The sequence below is a fragment of the Cervus canadensis genome, chromosome 28, assembly GCF_019320065.1.
Source record: "Cervus canadensis isolate Bull #8, Minnesota chromosome 28, ASM1932006v1, whole genome shotgun sequence".
In the NCBI taxonomy this organism is placed as follows: domain Eukaryota; kingdom Metazoa; phylum Chordata; class Mammalia; order Artiodactyla; family Cervidae; genus Cervus; species Cervus canadensis.
In genome coordinates, this window is record NC_057413.1 from 124,364 (window position 1) to 140,343 (window position 15,980).

The 15,980-nt window shown below is 51.9% G+C and overlaps 1 protein-coding gene across 2 annotated transcripts in view; it reads left to right on the forward strand.

Annotated features, from left to right (window-relative positions):
* DUSP22 (dual specificity phosphatase 22) overlaps positions 1–15,980 on the forward strand; it is a 45,077-nt gene that overhangs the window by 14,687 nt on the left and 14,410 nt on the right. For both annotated transcript variants that reach the window (XM_043450294.1, XM_043450293.1), the window contains exon 3: positions 238–320. In XM_043450294.1, the coding sequence (XP_043306229.1) occupies positions 238–320 (83 nt within the window). The remainder of the gene's footprint in view (positions 1–237; positions 321–15,980) is intronic.

Sequence of the window (15,980 nt, forward strand, 5' to 3'; positions counted from 1 at the left end):
GTATTGGAGCTTCAGCTTCAGCATCAGTCCTTCCAATGAACATTCAGGGTTGGTTTCCTTTAGGATTGATTGAGTTGCTCTCCTTGCAGTCCAAGGGACTCTCAAGAGTCTTCTCAAGCACCACAATTCAGTTACGAATTTTTAAGAAAGAAATATGCAAGTAATTTTGTGCTTTTTCCTTAAGGAGTAATTCACTTGCAAAAAATACTAAAATGTCCCCCTTTTCTTCTGTGACAGATGCCAGAGATGCAGAGCAACTGAGCAAGAACAAGGTGACGCACATTCTGTCTGTGCACGACAGCGCCAGGCCGATGCTGGAGGTGAGGGGGCTGACCTGTGCCCCCGGCTGTGCTGTGCTCCGGGGGGGCGGGGGGCGGGGAGCGCGTGTGCTGCAGCAGCTCCTATCCCGTCCTGGCCGGGCGGAGCCTGTGCTTGGCCATGCCTGTACCTGGCCCTCTGGCTGGGCTGGGCCGGCAGGGGGGCCCTTGTTCTCCCCATCCTCTTGTGTCACTACCTTGACTTTCTTGGCTGAATGCCAAAGAACAAACACTTCTGTTTCCCTTTAGATTTTAAGGACATTTAAAACCCATTTTTATTCCTTTCAAAATTACCTCCTGTTTTAGAATCCCAAAGAATTCAGGCTGCTCCTTTCCTGACTTTTTTCCATTTGAGCTCAATTATCTATCATTTGCATTTCAGGAGACAAGGCCTCTGAGGATAAATTGTCCCTAGAGATTTTCTAGTGCTTCTCTCTGCAGACGATCAGTGAAGAAGCTGTTGTTGTGTTTCAGGTTTTAAAGTAAATAGGATGTGTCTGCCTGTACACTGATTCCAAAAACATCTTCAATTTTACCCTAATGGATGGTTTGAGCTGTTGGCTGGGAGCACAGTCTCTCTCTGTTTATTAGCCTTGACAGAGCCCAAGCTACCTCTTTTCAGAAAATAGTGTGAATATGGTTGTGAAATGTGTGTGTGTGTTTCTATTTCAGGGTGGGGTATTGGAAAGGGAGGTGTGCCTCATTCTGAAAGAATCCTCATTCAAGCAGTTTTTCACTTAAATTCATATTACACAAGAGTAGGTAATATATTCTCATTTCAAAGTTATCAGTTTTACTTGGCCATCAGAGCTGCTGGATTTCAGTCAGTGTCCACAAAGATGAGAACTTAGAATAATAAGCAGTTCAACTGACATCACCATACGAGGAACACAGGAGGTGAACAGACTTGAACTCCTTTCTCCAGATCTGAGCTCACAATTCCCTCTGTTTTATCTCATGGTTTTTGTTAAGGTGCTATCATTTGTGCTCCAGTATGGTTTTATTGGAAACAACAACAAAGCATCATTTTTTTGGAGGCTGACATCTCCTTTGAAAATAGTTACTCCATTTTCCATGTATCAACAATAGTTTGTTAAAACACATGGCCAAGCTATGGCCTAGGTGACAAGTTAAATGTAAGCTGGTCATGATTGACTTCCTCTTCAATCACAAGATGAGACTTGAGGTTTCCTTCATTTTAATAAACTGCATCGATGTCCTGCCCACCCTCACCCTCCAGGCTGCCTCACGGCATTGTACCCCGCTGCCCACAGCACACCATCACGTAGGAAGGCAGCCGGGAGTCTGTGCCACCGCCACTTCTGCCCAGAGAGCTGGCCTTCAAGCCTAGGAGGAAAGAGCCCCGCCCTCGCCTCTCCCACCTCCCCACTTTACGTGCAGGAGCAAGGGCTGGAGGGCTGGCGAGTGGAGCGATTGCAACCTGGTGTAAACAGAACACTGCTGATGTAAAAGTCTCAGTGCTCTGGGCAAACTGTGTTCCCTCACCAGCTGTGACTGCGCATCCCCGTTACTCCCTGTGAGAAACAAGGGACCCTGTGCCTTTTCCCCACGAGTCTGCCTCTTTCATCTGGAGATGTCCTGTTTCAGGCTCTGGGTGCTGTTATTACCTCACTCGATAAGTACTTTCCTGTGATTTCACGTTTATTTCAAGTCAGACCTCTGTTTTATAGTATAACATAGTTTATTGCTGTCCTTATTCATTTTTAACTTCACAAGTGATTCATGAGTATGTTCTTATTTTAAACATTAAAGCAATAGATTCTCTGATTGCACAAGTGGGGAAAACAGAGGCATTAAAGTGATGTGAGTGGGCATGCTCGCCTTCAGGGAAGGGACAGAGTCCGCCGGGGTCCTGGGAGTTCCAGACTTTCGCTGAGCCCTCTGCCTGATGCATAAATGTAGTCATCTCTCTTAAATTTCAAACTCGGTTCCAGAAGCCATAATCTCACCAGGCTGAGATGAGTCTGGGAAGTTATCTCCGTGTTGTGCTGGTCCTGACGCTGGGGAGGGGACCAGGGGAGCAGGACCTGGATGGGGTGAGAGGGAAGAGCATGTGCAGCACTGAGATCCAGCCTGGCGAGGGTAAGGGGGCATACAGCACAGGAGACGACAGAGCCGCCACCTCCTTCCCTTTCTGGGGTCTTCAAAGCCACGAGGGTTTATGGAATGCACCCCAGCTTTCTCTGGGCAGACCCGGGGTGGGGCAGGCTAGACGTGGGGAGGCAGTTACTGTCTAAAATTGAGAGGTTTTGGTAGCCTGTCACATCCTAGTGGAAGTTCTAGGGATCTGGAGACTCTGCCTGGGGGAGTGCCAACTCATGCCTCCTGGCAGTGCCCTGCCTGCCTGGGACCACCTGCTCATCACCAGCGCCCGGGAGCCCAGCCCACACGATGGTAGCGTCCTGGCTGCTGTGGTGTAACCAGACCCGGGGCCTCGCACGTCACCTCTAGCGAGTGGCAGAGCTGGGGAGGGACCATTGCCTCGTGGCTTTATTTCAAATAGGAATTAAGCCCAAACCGTAATTACAGCATTGAAGGAGGAACATCCCTTCCTCTGATTCCACATTGAGGGCCGGGCAGGGGAGCTGCTTCTGCTGAAAACGTTTCCTTTTTTGTGAGCTGGGTCTTCAGCGCCTACTGGTTGCTCCAGATTTGAGGGGGTGGTGAAAACTGCTGTCACAAAGACAGTGCTGTTTCAGAAAATCAGAAAGCCCATGTTGTTTGTAGGTGCTGAGGAAGTAATATTGAGCAATGAAAGGTTTCTCCCTTCCCCTGAGAAAAGAACCAGAGGTCTGTCTTTCTAATGTAAGAATTTCAGAGTTTGTTTCATTTTTCATGTTGGTATTTAACCAGAGCACCTGCAGGAAACAACTATTTTTCACTATTAACAAAAATACTTTTAAAGTATTTTCATTCCTTCACTGGGCTAATGACACAAAAGAATTTAATTTTAAAGTGATTTCTATTTTCAGATTAAATAGAAAAAAATAGTTTGCATACATATATTCACAACAGGGCATTGTGTGCACGCCAGATAGGTATTTTGAGCTTGAGTTCAGCTTGGATATTCTTCCCATTTTGAGTTGTGACTTATATTTTGAACCGTTTATGCATTTGTTTCTGTTTTCAAGAATAGGATGTTTTCATAGGCCAGCATTTATACCTGGCGATTCTGTTTTATATTTCCTTTAACATGAAAGACATTTTTTTGAGGTGTCCAGGCTCAGAATTTAACGTAGTTGGTTCTGTTTGCAGCTGACCACTTCTGCTGGCTTTGATCCTTCCTGTGTCTGTGTGTCTGCACACACAGGTGTGTGTCTCCCAGAGACACCCAGTCTGTGTGGACAGTGGTCCTGAGTGCTGAGGGGCTCCTGGGATGGCCTGGTCCCCTGCCACATGTCCGTCTGGTGGCCCACTCTGTCTCTCACCCTCAGAAGCTTTGCTGCCTTCCCAAATGTAAATAAGCCCCATCCAAGGTGTGCAGTGGCATTTGAAGTTTAAGAGACTTGCTTCTGTGTCCACGTCTCTCTCTCTCCCTCCTCTTGCCCCCTGCCCCAAATCCTCCCGTCCCTGAGAGCTGGGCCCAGCTCTTGGTCTGAGAAGGACACGCCAGTGCCCACCAGCCTCAGGCCTGCTGCCCTTTCCCTGTAATATCTGTGGGCATCAAATGACTAAGATCTGCCCTCCTGAGCTGGTCCGAGGCCGCTGCGGGCAGTGGGCTTCTTGGTCTCCCCAGCATGCAGCCCGGCTCTGGCTCTGCCTGTGCTTCTGACGGTCTCTGTACCGCATGCTTTTCAGCTTCACCGCGAGGTGAGAAGCCACGTCTCTGGGGGTCTGTGACTGACTTCAGGGTGTGGAAGAAGAGTGGTCTTACTGACCATAGCGCTCTGTGAGGTCAGAGGTCAGGTGGTGCAGGGCCACCTCCCCGGGCACCCCCACTGTCAGGAACCCTGTGTGCAGATGCCCAGCACACACAGTTGGTGTGGCCTGCAGGCCAGAAGAGCCTGTTGCTAAGTTCCCGCCACTGAGTGACGCTCCTGCAACTCTGACTGGTCTCAGTGGTCTTTCGGCTGCCTTTGGTCTGCATTAGAAGCCTGGTCCTACAGGGACAGGACAGTCTAAGATACGAACAGGGAGTGATTAATTAAAAGAAGACTTCCCACAGCCACGGCAGGTGAGGTGGGGACAGAGTTCGCTGGGACCTCGTCTCAGGCCTGCTTGGAGGCAGACCATGGGAAGCTGAGAGGAATTCGCAGGCTCCAGGCCCGCGTTCTGATTCACAAGGAGACCTGTGCCCCCTTGTCTTCCTCAGAGGTTTCCTAGGCAGATCCAGCTCTGCCCTCCTCCCAAGCTGGTGACCTTGTCAGCTTGGGTCTTAGGACCCTGAGCCCCCTCCTGTCCACGGTCTTCAAGTCACGGGAATTGTTGCCACGAGGAAGAGCCTGCTGGACACCACACACCTCGTCCCGGCACAGGGGTAGGGGGTAGGAGGCTCCCTGCAGGTCTGCTTGTAATCAGGAAACTGGAGCCGACCCGCACACCCAGCAGAAAGGCCCTGGTCAGTGGTGATGCCTCTGTAGAAAAGAAATACTCTGCAGCCACTGAAAAAGAAGAGGAGGGCTTACACGTATGCACAGGAAACAGTTAACTGCTAAGCAAAAGAAGCAAGTTGTAGAATAATATCCACACTATGATCCCATTTATGTAAATTATACATTAATAATGTACTCCTGTATGTACAAATATGGGGCTTCCCAGGTGGCGCTAGGGGTTAAGAACCCGGCTACCAGTGCAGGAGACTTGGGTTTAATCCCTGGGTCGGGAGGATCCCCTAGAGAAAGGCATGGCAACCCTCTTCAGTATTCTTACCTGGAGAATCCCATGGACAGAGGAGCCTGGCGGGTTACAGTCCCTAGGGTCGCAAAGAGTTGGACACGACTGAAGTGACTTAGCATGCACACATGTACATATATGTGTGTAAAGGCACAGATAAGAGTTTGCGAGGACCATGTCATACTCCTAGGATTGGCAAAGGGGAGTCAGTTAAGAGGGTGGGAACACAGAGTGTCACTTTTTTCTTACTTATTTTCCTCAGTGGGAGGATCTTCACAGTATCTTTTTGGATGGAGGGATCATGAAAGGAAGATAAGCAGGTGGCCACCTCTTGGAGTCTAGAGCAGTGACAGGCAGGCTGCACTTAGGTGTGTAGGCATGGCTGGGCCGGGCTCTGTGTGTGGTGACAGGGCTCCCCATGGATTCACGTGTAAATGTGTGACCTCAGACACGCCCCGTGCTCGTCACCCGTGGCCGGTGCCCACAGAGTGCCTCTCTCAGCCGTCCTGATCTTCGGCGGGGGGACAGCCCGTGACACACCGTCCGACTGTGTAGATTTTATTTGCAGCATCAGTTGTGTTTTTCCTCTGATTGTTTCAGTTGAGTAAATTTATACCCTTTTAGAGCTCGCAGATCCACAGTGATACAGGTTGAAGACTGGGCAAGAAATCCTGATTGCAGTGGCTGGCGTGGGTGAGTTCTGTCACTGCACTGGCGTTACCAACCGCCGCACTCTCATCACTGCTGATGAGGCTCAGGGCCTTGGGCAGCTACTCAGTGTCGGACCTGGGCAATTCTTGGCTTGACAGTTGTCGCCATCTCTCCACTAAAGTCTTTGAGTATCGGTGGCACGTCCTGTACCAAAGGTTTGCAGCTTTCATGTGTTGAGGTAAATTTGTTTGAAGCCAACCCCAGACTTAAATAGAAATGACTCAAATAGAAATGATTATGGTAGGTATCGAAAACTGTCTAGTAATCTCTCTTTCTTAAATCCAGCTGTGTCTGAGTTCCGTGTGTGGGGGCAGTCAAGTGCAAAGAAGGCACCCCCCCCCAACGCCTGTCCCTGGCTGCTGGCCTTCTGTGTCAAGTGGAGGTCTAGAGCTGGAATTCCAGCTCGAATGGGCCAGAGGGGCAGAAATTGTCGAGGGTTCATTGGTTCTAGAGAGGAAAGCGGCCTTCTCATCTCTGGGTGAGAGAGCTGTGCTCACTGCCTGGCTCCCTGGAGCCCCGGCCCTTCAGCTGTGGGTGGTCTCTTGACTTCACACACTCACCGATCAGCCTCTCCACTCAACTAAAGACTTTCACCTAGCACTCTCCTTCCTAGACTTTCCTCTCAAGTCCCAAGTTCATGAGTGTTTCTTGCTGAGCCCCCTGTGTGCTCAGGTCCTCAGATTTGTGCCAAGTGCTTCTCCTTGTGTTGGAGTGGGGGGGTGCTCCTAGGTTGGACCCCTCCCAGTCCCCAGTGGGGCATATGACAGAGATAGGACCTGCCAGGACTCGCAAACCAAGGTCTCAGGAGAGGTGAGGACCATGTCCTCTCCCCGCTGCTCTAGCTGGAACAGCAGCCTGGACGCACTGTGACAGGACACCAGCGTGCTAGCTGGTCTGTTCGTGAAGAGCCTGGCTCCGTGGGCTGGAGGTTGGGAAGACTTTATGAAGAGGAGTGATGAGGCAGCCTGGCAGGATGGGTATGTCCGGTTCGGGGAGAGGTGTGTCTCAAGTGGGACCAGCCCTTCCTGGATGGTCAGGAAGGGGGAAATGAGCCCTGGGGCCAGAGGACACGTGTGGATGGTGGCTGGGTACCTAGTGGCTAGGGTGGTCAGCACGCTGGGACGAGGGTGGTGCTGTCTTCAGTTCTCTTTTTGGCTAAATTGGGCATTATTCCTTCAGATTCAGCAAATGCTGGTTGAGTGCATCCCTTATAGCAGGAATTGGGTATAAAATACAGTGAGAAGTAAGGTGCGGCCCAGCACCAAGAGATAGGCATGGAAACCCTAAAACCACGCAGACTCATGCTTTCGCCGCAGAGCTGAGGGGCTGGGGCCACCTCCCTGCCGGGTCCTGCAGGCCTCGCCACGGGGCCAGCACCATGGGGCGACCCTGGAGGATGAGGGGCGCAGCGCATGCGGGGCCCCAGGTGTGCAGGCACAGGCGGGCTCCAGAACTCCGGAGGGCTCAGAGGGCTCCCTGAACAGGTCTGCAGGGAACCAGGCTGGAGGGGCCACAGGGACGGTCAGGGGAAGTTGCGTCTGTCAAGCTGAGGAGTCTGGGCTTCATCTTGTGTGAAGCAGTCAGCAAAGGTTCACGAACAGAGTCAGGTGACACACTCACGTTTCCTTCCCAGGAGGTGGGAGACGGTAGAGCTGAAGGACTCAGCAATAAGACGGAGGGCATGCGGCAGTTGCACTCATGCCTGAGGTTGATGGAGCACACGCTCTTGTCTGAGAAAGGCCACAGCCTGAGGGGACTCACTTTTGTAGGGCCTCGCTGTCAGCATGTTTCTGGGTCCAGGTCAGGACAACGCCCCAGACCAGTGGGAGCTCCGCGTGTTGTGGAGGCCGGCGGCAGGCCCATGGGTGTTGGGAGTGTCGCAGGCTCCTTGGGAGAAGGGCCTTCAACTCTATAGTCAGAAGTTTGAATGAGCAGTTAAAGGTGGTTAGTTGGTTAAGACCCAAAGCAGAGTTAAACGGCTCTATGGGGGCCGTTGTTGTTTTTAGCCACAGGAAAAATACTGATTTAAATGTAGCCTGGTTTACTGAAGACTGGTTTAAGCAAATTTGCTATGTGCAGGTGCTCCTATCATTCATTCTTAGGTAGGCACTGCCCGTGGGCCCTGCGCCTGCCAGGCCTGGAAGAGAAGCAGGCCCTCCTGGCCCGAAGCTTGGGGGAAGCAGTGGCCCCAGACAGTAGCCTGGCCTCGCTGTGGCTGAGGTCCTGCCGTCCCCTCTCCTGGGATGGTTCGGAGCCTGTGTGTGCCCCGAGGCAGAGGCTGGTGTCGGGCCCGGGTCTGGATTGAGAAACTGTTTCTCTCCTTTCAGTTGTCACCACAAGGAGCACAGATGTCGTTTCAACATTGGTAACCAGGCAGGGCATCTCCACCAGCTCTGCCCTCTCGTCCAGGGGAAGACCAGTGACTGCGTGGTGAGGGGGCGGCAAGCCGTGGCCGCTGCATCCCTGGGTGTTGGGGTGGATGTGGTGCGTCTGGTCTGAGTGGGAGCCTCCTTCCCTGGAGGGCCAGCTGTGGACCTTGTCCCAACTACAGGAACCACGGCTGGAGCCTGAGAAAGGAGAGGCCGTCCTGTGTTGCTCCCCTAGCTGGAGGGATGCTCCCCTCACCTGTGTGGTTACCTGGGATCCAGGGCAGCAGAGTGGAGCCCGGACCTCAGCTTCAGCCTTCTGGTCTGGGGAATTGTCCTTAACCCAAGACATTTAGAGGTCATTCCAGACTGTGCTGGCCCTCAGAGTAGTTGGGGCCTGGCGATGGTGGGCCTGGTCCAACCTGAATTTACCTGTTCAACCAGACCAGCCACCCAGCCTTCAGGTGGAAGGCACACCCAGATCCACAGATGGACCCAAATTGACTAAAGTCAGGCTGCGTTCATACAGACACTCTGACTCACGCTCCCGACATGTGCTCCTGAACTGACCCCTCCCCACGCTCCTGCTGCAGCCCCTGTACTCGCTGGGGCTTCGTGACCAGTGCTTTCCGCCAGGCATCTTTAGGTCCTGCCCACCCCAGGGACCGCTGGCCTCCCCACACGGTTCTCCCCTCTGTGCCCACTGTGAGAGGATGCAGCTGTCAACATAAAAATAGCCGTCAGATTGCTTTCAGTGGCAGCTGGTGGGGAGGGAGGGAGGCCTTGGTGAAGACTGCCCCACGCTGATCAGCCTTAGAGCCGAGTGAGGAAGAAGCCCCTGGTCCTGTTGGGGGCTGGGCACCCACACTGCAGTACGACCCATGCGCCAGGGAGTTCAGTGGTCTCTGACCCCCACACGTACCTCCCTCAGAGCGAGAGGATGCACTTCCTGATGCCCAGGGGAGGCGGGAGTCACAGGCTCACGTTTGGTGTCCTGATCTGACCCCACACCCGCAGGACTGGCCAGCTGCCAGGCTAGGGACAGTGCCTTGCTCAGGGTTCGTGTTTGCTAACCCTTTTGAGGGTCTAATCCCACTTGGAGGACACGACATCATGCCCGAGGGACCTGGAATGCTGCTTAGGAAAAGCTGCTCAAGTTCTGAGGCTTGGTAATGCGCCGGAGGACGAGTGGCAGCCTGCAGGAATGTCTCGTCCCATCGCGAGGGGTGGAGTCTAGACTCGAGTGCTCGGTTACCTGTGAAAGGAGCACAGGCAACAAACGCTCTGCTCCTCCCTGAGGCAGGAGCCAGCACCTTCCTTCCTGCAAAAGGTGAGGATGGTGGGCCTCGTATAGTCCAGGTGGCTGGCGCACGATCCTCCAGGCAGCGGGAACCTCTCTGCAGCCTGGTCTGTGCTGGCAGCAACACATGCCTTGTTCTTCAGCACCTCCAGCCATTCAGTGTGTCACACATTGAATCTCATCTCCTTGTTTAAGAGTCCTGTGTTGGAAGGAAATTCCTTGGCGCCTCTCTCTAGGGAGCAAGGAGTGGGGCTGAGCACAAGCAGTGGTTTAGAGTCAGGCGATCCTGCCTTGTCCCCATGTCTCCCGCATGAGAGACGAGCTCCCGATTGTCACGTGACTTTGGGAAGCGTGTGCATCTGAGCGGGGCTCGGCGCACGTCGAGCCTGTGCATCCTGTCAAGGGCCAGGTGGTGAATGCGTCAGGGTGCTCTCTGCCTCCCCTCTCAGCCGTGTCATGACAGGAGCCCCAGGCGACACGTAGATGGCAGGTGAGGCAGTGTCACGATGCACACGGACCTGTGTGTCACCTCCAGTCCTCGTGGCTAGGTGGCAGGGTTCGCAGCCAGGCACACCTCAGTGAGAGAGCCTGCGTGTTCCTGGAGCCCGCGTCAGGCCTGAAGCTTGGGGCTACTGCGTCCCCAGTGCAAAGCACACCTGAAAAGTCCTGAGCACCCGGCCTGCCTCCACTGCCGGGATGGCTTTCCATGGTTAGTGGGTCTGGCCCCCACATCCCGCGGAGCCATTCAAAGCACACAGGACACACACACGGAGTCTGTCGGGCTGCCCGGCAAGGGCTGTGCATCCTGTCGGCTACAGGGGCGCTGGCTCCCTGGACACGGGCTCTCTCAGGGCACGCGGGAGTTTAAGATTCTAAAAATGGATCCCCTTCCTTCTTTTAGTGACCCCTATTGATGATGGCTAGAGAGAGAGGAGCTAGGCTGCAGCAAGAACTGAGTGAGGGCCCAGCTCTGATGGGGACGGTCTGATGGGGAGCCTAACCCTCGCAGGCCAACACTGTCCTGTCCTGGCGGCAGTTAGGGCCGTCTCCAGAGTCTGCCTGGGGCAGGGAGATGAGGCGGGGCAGGCTTTCTGAGGAAGCATCCACGCCCCCAGACTCCTGAGGGAGAGAAGGACCCACGGGACCTGGGGAGCACAGGACCCTGAGACCCGGGCAGCCAGGCGGTGGGCTAGGCGAGCTGTTGGTGGATTGGGGGCGGGGGGGGGGTTGGGGGGGGGATGGCGTTGTGATAGAACACAGGGCTTGGGAGGGTCTTCTTCACTTTGCTGACGGGCTGTTTGACCAGCCGAGATGCAGAGTTAGATGAAGCTCCACCTTTGCGTCTTTTACAGGCGGACTGTCCACTGCCCATCACTCCCAGAGAGTGCTTCATCCACGGTGACTTTCAGCGTGGTCGTGTAGCATTCGCACCCGTTAGTGACCCTGTAGAATTGCTCCGTTTGGGGAGATTTTGCCTAAACTGCTCCATTTTCATGAGTCATGTCAGGCACACCACCAGCAAGAAGAACTCGGAAGAGGGTTGGGTGGTGTGGCTGGCGTGGCCTCCCCATCGCCCACCCATGAGGCCCAAGGAGCTTGGACACACTGACTGTGCCCACTTTAGCAAAAGGAGTTTGAGCAAAAATAAGCACTTGGGCTCTCCATCTGTGGATGTGACCAGTCAAATGCATGTCGTCTTTTGACTAACCTGAAAGAAGCCAACAGGTGCTGGAGGGCTCTCATTTGCATTTTTTTCTCACAAAATCAAACTGAAGGCTAAATCTTGTCTCTCCACTCTGACCTTCCCACCCCTCCCCACCCACCGGGCACCACAGAGTTCTTGGAAGATGTTATTTGTGGTAGAGTTTCCTAAATTTAGCCGGTGCAGAAGAATCAGTGGCCAACGGGGACGTTAAGAAAATGCATCGTCAGTTTAGAGCCTGGACTTAAGACGTGTTATGTGCAGCTAAGGGAGGACTGTCTTCTGCATGGTTTTCTACAGTGGTTTCTTTGAGACTTTTGCTGGGGTATCAGCAACTAAACAGAGAGGTGGTGGGACCCCCACCCTCTGGACCTTCCCTGTTCAGTGTTTTATGCTGATATCCAGATACAGTCTCTCTGTGGATATACTTTGTACTTTTTCCCCTTAAAACGCTTAAACTGAGGAGAAATACTAATCAACTTGCCGGGACTTGGGTCTGGCTTTCACGTGTATGAATGATCTGGGCATCCACGTGGGCTTTCTCCACAGTGAGACTCTGCCAAGGTGGGGGGCCAGTGAGCAGTAACAGACCGCGAGGCCATCAAACCTGGCCCGTTTGTCTGTAAGCAATTTCAGGTCAGCAGTTGGGTCCGTGACCTTTAAGAGTGTGCCAGACTGATTTTTTCAGGGTTTGCCTACCTTTAGGTTTATATAAAAGCTCAGAAGCTGTCAAATTCATAGAGAAAGTAGAAGGTTCTGAGGGGCTGAGGCGGAGTGGGAGTTAGTGTTTAGTGGGGAAAGTTTCTTTTTGGGAAGATGAAAATGTTCTAGAGACAGATGGCGGGAATGTGAATGTGAACACTTGTAATGCCAGTGAGCTGTGTACTGGAAATGGTTAATCCTGTGTTGTGTATACCACATGACAACTGGAGAGCAAGAGTGTCTCAAGGAGGCAGACTTTTTAAAATTAGCGGGCTTGTTTCTGATCAGGTGTGAGACAGTTCAAACTGAATTCTTTTCAATTTTGTTTCTTTTCTGGAGTCAGCGTTTTGGGAGTGTGGTGAAACTAGCTCTCCTTGGGGTCTCAGCTTATTTTCTTAGACTCTGCAGTGCAGCCCCCAAATGAGCGGTCAAAGGAAACCTGGTCTTTTCAGGGGACCCCCGTGCACACCCGTTCTGCTGCTGACACTGAATGGGAGAAATGAGAAAATGAGGCTTCTAATAATGTCATTTTGCCTGTATTTACTGATATCCGCCCCATAGGAGCCTCCCACTGACATTTCCTCGTACCTTATAGGTAGGCACAAAGGAGTTGTGTTCTCTAAGGGATCTCTGTTAGCCTTCCTGGGAGAGAGAAGACAGCTCTGCAGGGCTGGACTTTCCTTTGAAAAATAAAATGTCAGCAAGGTTCTTCGGAAGACTCTTACTTATGATGTTTCAGAAAGAAAAAAGCAGTGAGTTTTAGAAATTGTACTTGAAACAAGCGAGAGTTTGATCCCTTTACGAGTCCTGAAATCAGACCCTTGGCCCTGCTTTTCAAGTACTTGCCTATGTATCATTTTAAGTGTCATCTTTAGTTTCAGGCCCCAAGAAAGGTGAAAACCCTACTCTTGGTGGTTACTATGCTTGTTGAAACAGAAAACTGAAAAGTATTAGAACCTTTGAGAATATAGAGTTAGAAAGCTCTAACATTTTGTTCAAGAAGAGCCTCTGGAATGCTTTCTGAACTTTCTTCTCAGTCAAGTGCTAACTCCTGCTTCTTTTAAACCCTAACACAGAAGCCTAATCTAAAAAGCTGTCCTTGGTGATCCCGCCTCACTCTTCCTTCTTCCCTGTATTTCCCTACATTTGTGTCACACTAACTGATGTCACTTGGTATTTAGAATATTCAGCACATGTTTTTTGCCTTTTCCTCCCTCTGGTTCCCATTTCGTCAGTATTGATGCCATTCTTAGGACATGTGAGGACATTCAAGGTGTCATGGAGCCCAAAGAAATCTGTGTTCTGTCTTTGCACTTCAGGGCCAGCTTTCTACACTGTAGAGAGTCTGTAACTTGACATTTATCAGTTCCATAAAAGCTTAATGTTAATTGCCTTTCCACCAATCACTTTTTGGAAATACTGAATTTTTATTTATTTAGTAAGAATTTTATTTCAAAAAAGATAATTGATTTTAGGGTTTTTAAAATAATAGGGGTAATATGAGGGAGGAAATGCCGCCTAACGAATGCTATAGTAATGTAAACATTGGTGCTATTTGTATTACTTACGAATTTTTCAGATTGCTATAGAATTTTGCCCTACAATAAGATATCTTCTTTTTTGCTAAACTTTCCATAGCTTAGCTAAACACACCATGGCCCTTATTCCTGTCTCTGTGAACTCCAGCACTACAGAATGGGCCTTTGTTTAGGTCCAAGCAGATGAAGAATCTATTCCACATCATCCTGAAACATTTGCAGAGCCTGTCCTCTAATATTGGATAGTCTCAAGTGTGTCCAGCTTTCTTGTTAGCGCTGAGGCCCTTCACGCTACCAGCAACCTGGCTGCTTTCTGAATTAGTAATTAACTGAACTGTACGCGTGTGCAAGCCTTCTTTCAGGCACCTCATGTTCTGCAGTCTGGCCTCTAAGGAGATGCTTTGTGCTTTGTTAATGACTAAGCCAGGATAAGTAGACGTCCTGGGTGGTGAGCAACTGAGCTTTTTTGGCAATTTTGACTCCTTTCTTCATTGCATTTGCATAGTTTGTTCCCTTCGTATTGTAGGTCACGGTGAGCCGCTGGGGCAGGCAGGCTGGAGGCTGACACCTGGAGCATGTGTGTGTGTGGTGTGCCCCCTGCATGGTGTGGCTCTAGTTATCGTGGTCACCAGAATAAGGCCTGAATTTCACAATAGCTTTCTTCCCTTCTACTATGCTTATAATATGGTCTTCATGTTAACTGGTCTTCACTGTGTTCTCATCATTCACCAGACATTAGTAAGGACCTGCTGTGTGCCAGGCATCGTTCCAGGGAAGGCTATTATTGTTGTTATTGTCTTGGAGAGAACAAAATCTCATATTTCATATTTTCTGTGCCTTTCTTTGAAGCAGAGGGTCTCCAGATTGATGGCCAGGGGCTACTTGTTCCTCCTCAGATGCGTCACAGACAGAATGCCGTAGTGGCCACACGCCCGTCCCAGCTGGCCCAGCTGGGACAGGAGCAGTCTCCTCAGCCTCTGTAGGCCCAGAGGGGGTGCCCCTGGCCATCTTGCCTTGTTTTCTCCTGCCGTGTGGGGCTGGCCCCTTTCCCTCTGTGCCTCGGGTACCACCACGGGAAAGGAGACCACGACAGAGAACCCCAAAGAAGCAGAGTGCATCTGGCACACTATGCCGGCTTCGAGCGTGGACGCCGGTGTTGAGCGTGGACGCCGGCCGTGGGCCGAGAGCTGTTCACCTACCTTCTTCTCTTCCTCCACTCCATTTCTCTCTCTCCACCAGACATGTGGGCTTGGCTGGCCCTGGATTCTGCTGGAATCGAGGGGCTGTTGGTTGGAATGTGTAGAGGGAGTTGTTGCCCCCGGGAGGTACCCTCCGCGTGTGGCTGGGTGGCCAGCCGCTCAGAGCAGCAGTGCCAGGAGCACGGCAAGTGGAGGCTCTGGAGGACTGGTCGGCAGGGAGCAGGGGACGCATGTGGGAGGGGAGCATCTCACAGGCTTCTGGGCCCAGTCCACAGCCAACCCTAACTCGGGAGCAAAAGTCAAAGAGTGAGTGAGTCATTTCAATGGAGAATTATGAGCTGATCAGCAAGTGTATCTACACCACGGCTTGTGCAGCCTCGGTGAGGGAAGGCGTGAAATGACTCTTCCAATAGTATCGTTTCCTTTTCCCTTTTCCTTCTCTTTAAATCGGGACTCTCAGACCTCTGTGGTCAAGAGTTGCGTTAGAACTTCAGGCAGCTGCCTCGCTTTTTGCAATCGAACAGAGGAGCCCAGGGAGAAGGGACAAGGAGAGGGGACAGAGAGAGGCAGGAGACAGTGGACAACGAGGAGAAGCTTGAGCGGGCATGGCGGGGGCAGGGGTGGGCAACCTGTGGCTCACGTTCTTTCCTGCAGCTGACCTTGCGTTTCTCCTTCGCCTATGAGGCGTTTGGCCCCATGTGATGTGCTGCTCTGTGGATGAGTAGCTATAAAACTCATCTTCTTTAAAATCCAGAGGGATCTTAGTTGGAAGATGTAATGATTGACTCAAAACTAAAAATATGTATGTGAGAGAGAGAGAGATAAGCAGGAAAAATGTTGTTTCTGGCCTCTCTAATGGTGGGAGACAGGCAGGGGAATTGTGTCCCTTAACCCTGGTGACTCATTTGAAAAGACCCTGATGCTGGGAAAGATTGAAGATGGGAGGAGAAGGGGACATCAGAAGATGAGATGGTTGGGTGGCATCACTGACTCAATGGACGTGAATTTGAATAAATTCCGGGAGTTGGTAATGGACAGGGAGGCCTGGCATGCTGCTGTCCATGGGGTTGCAAAGAGTCAGACACGACTGAGCGACTGAACTGAACCCTGGTCTTAGTTACAGACAACAGTTTCCACTCTGAGCCATGTCAGCAGAAGGGGGCCTTTTAAGGAGTCCAGGCTTGTGGCCTCCTCAGAAGAGCTGGACAGACAGGCTGTCTTCTGAAGCTCCAGGGACAACATGCAGACCACAGTACACAACTGCCGTTGTGACCCGCCGCCACGTCCGCCC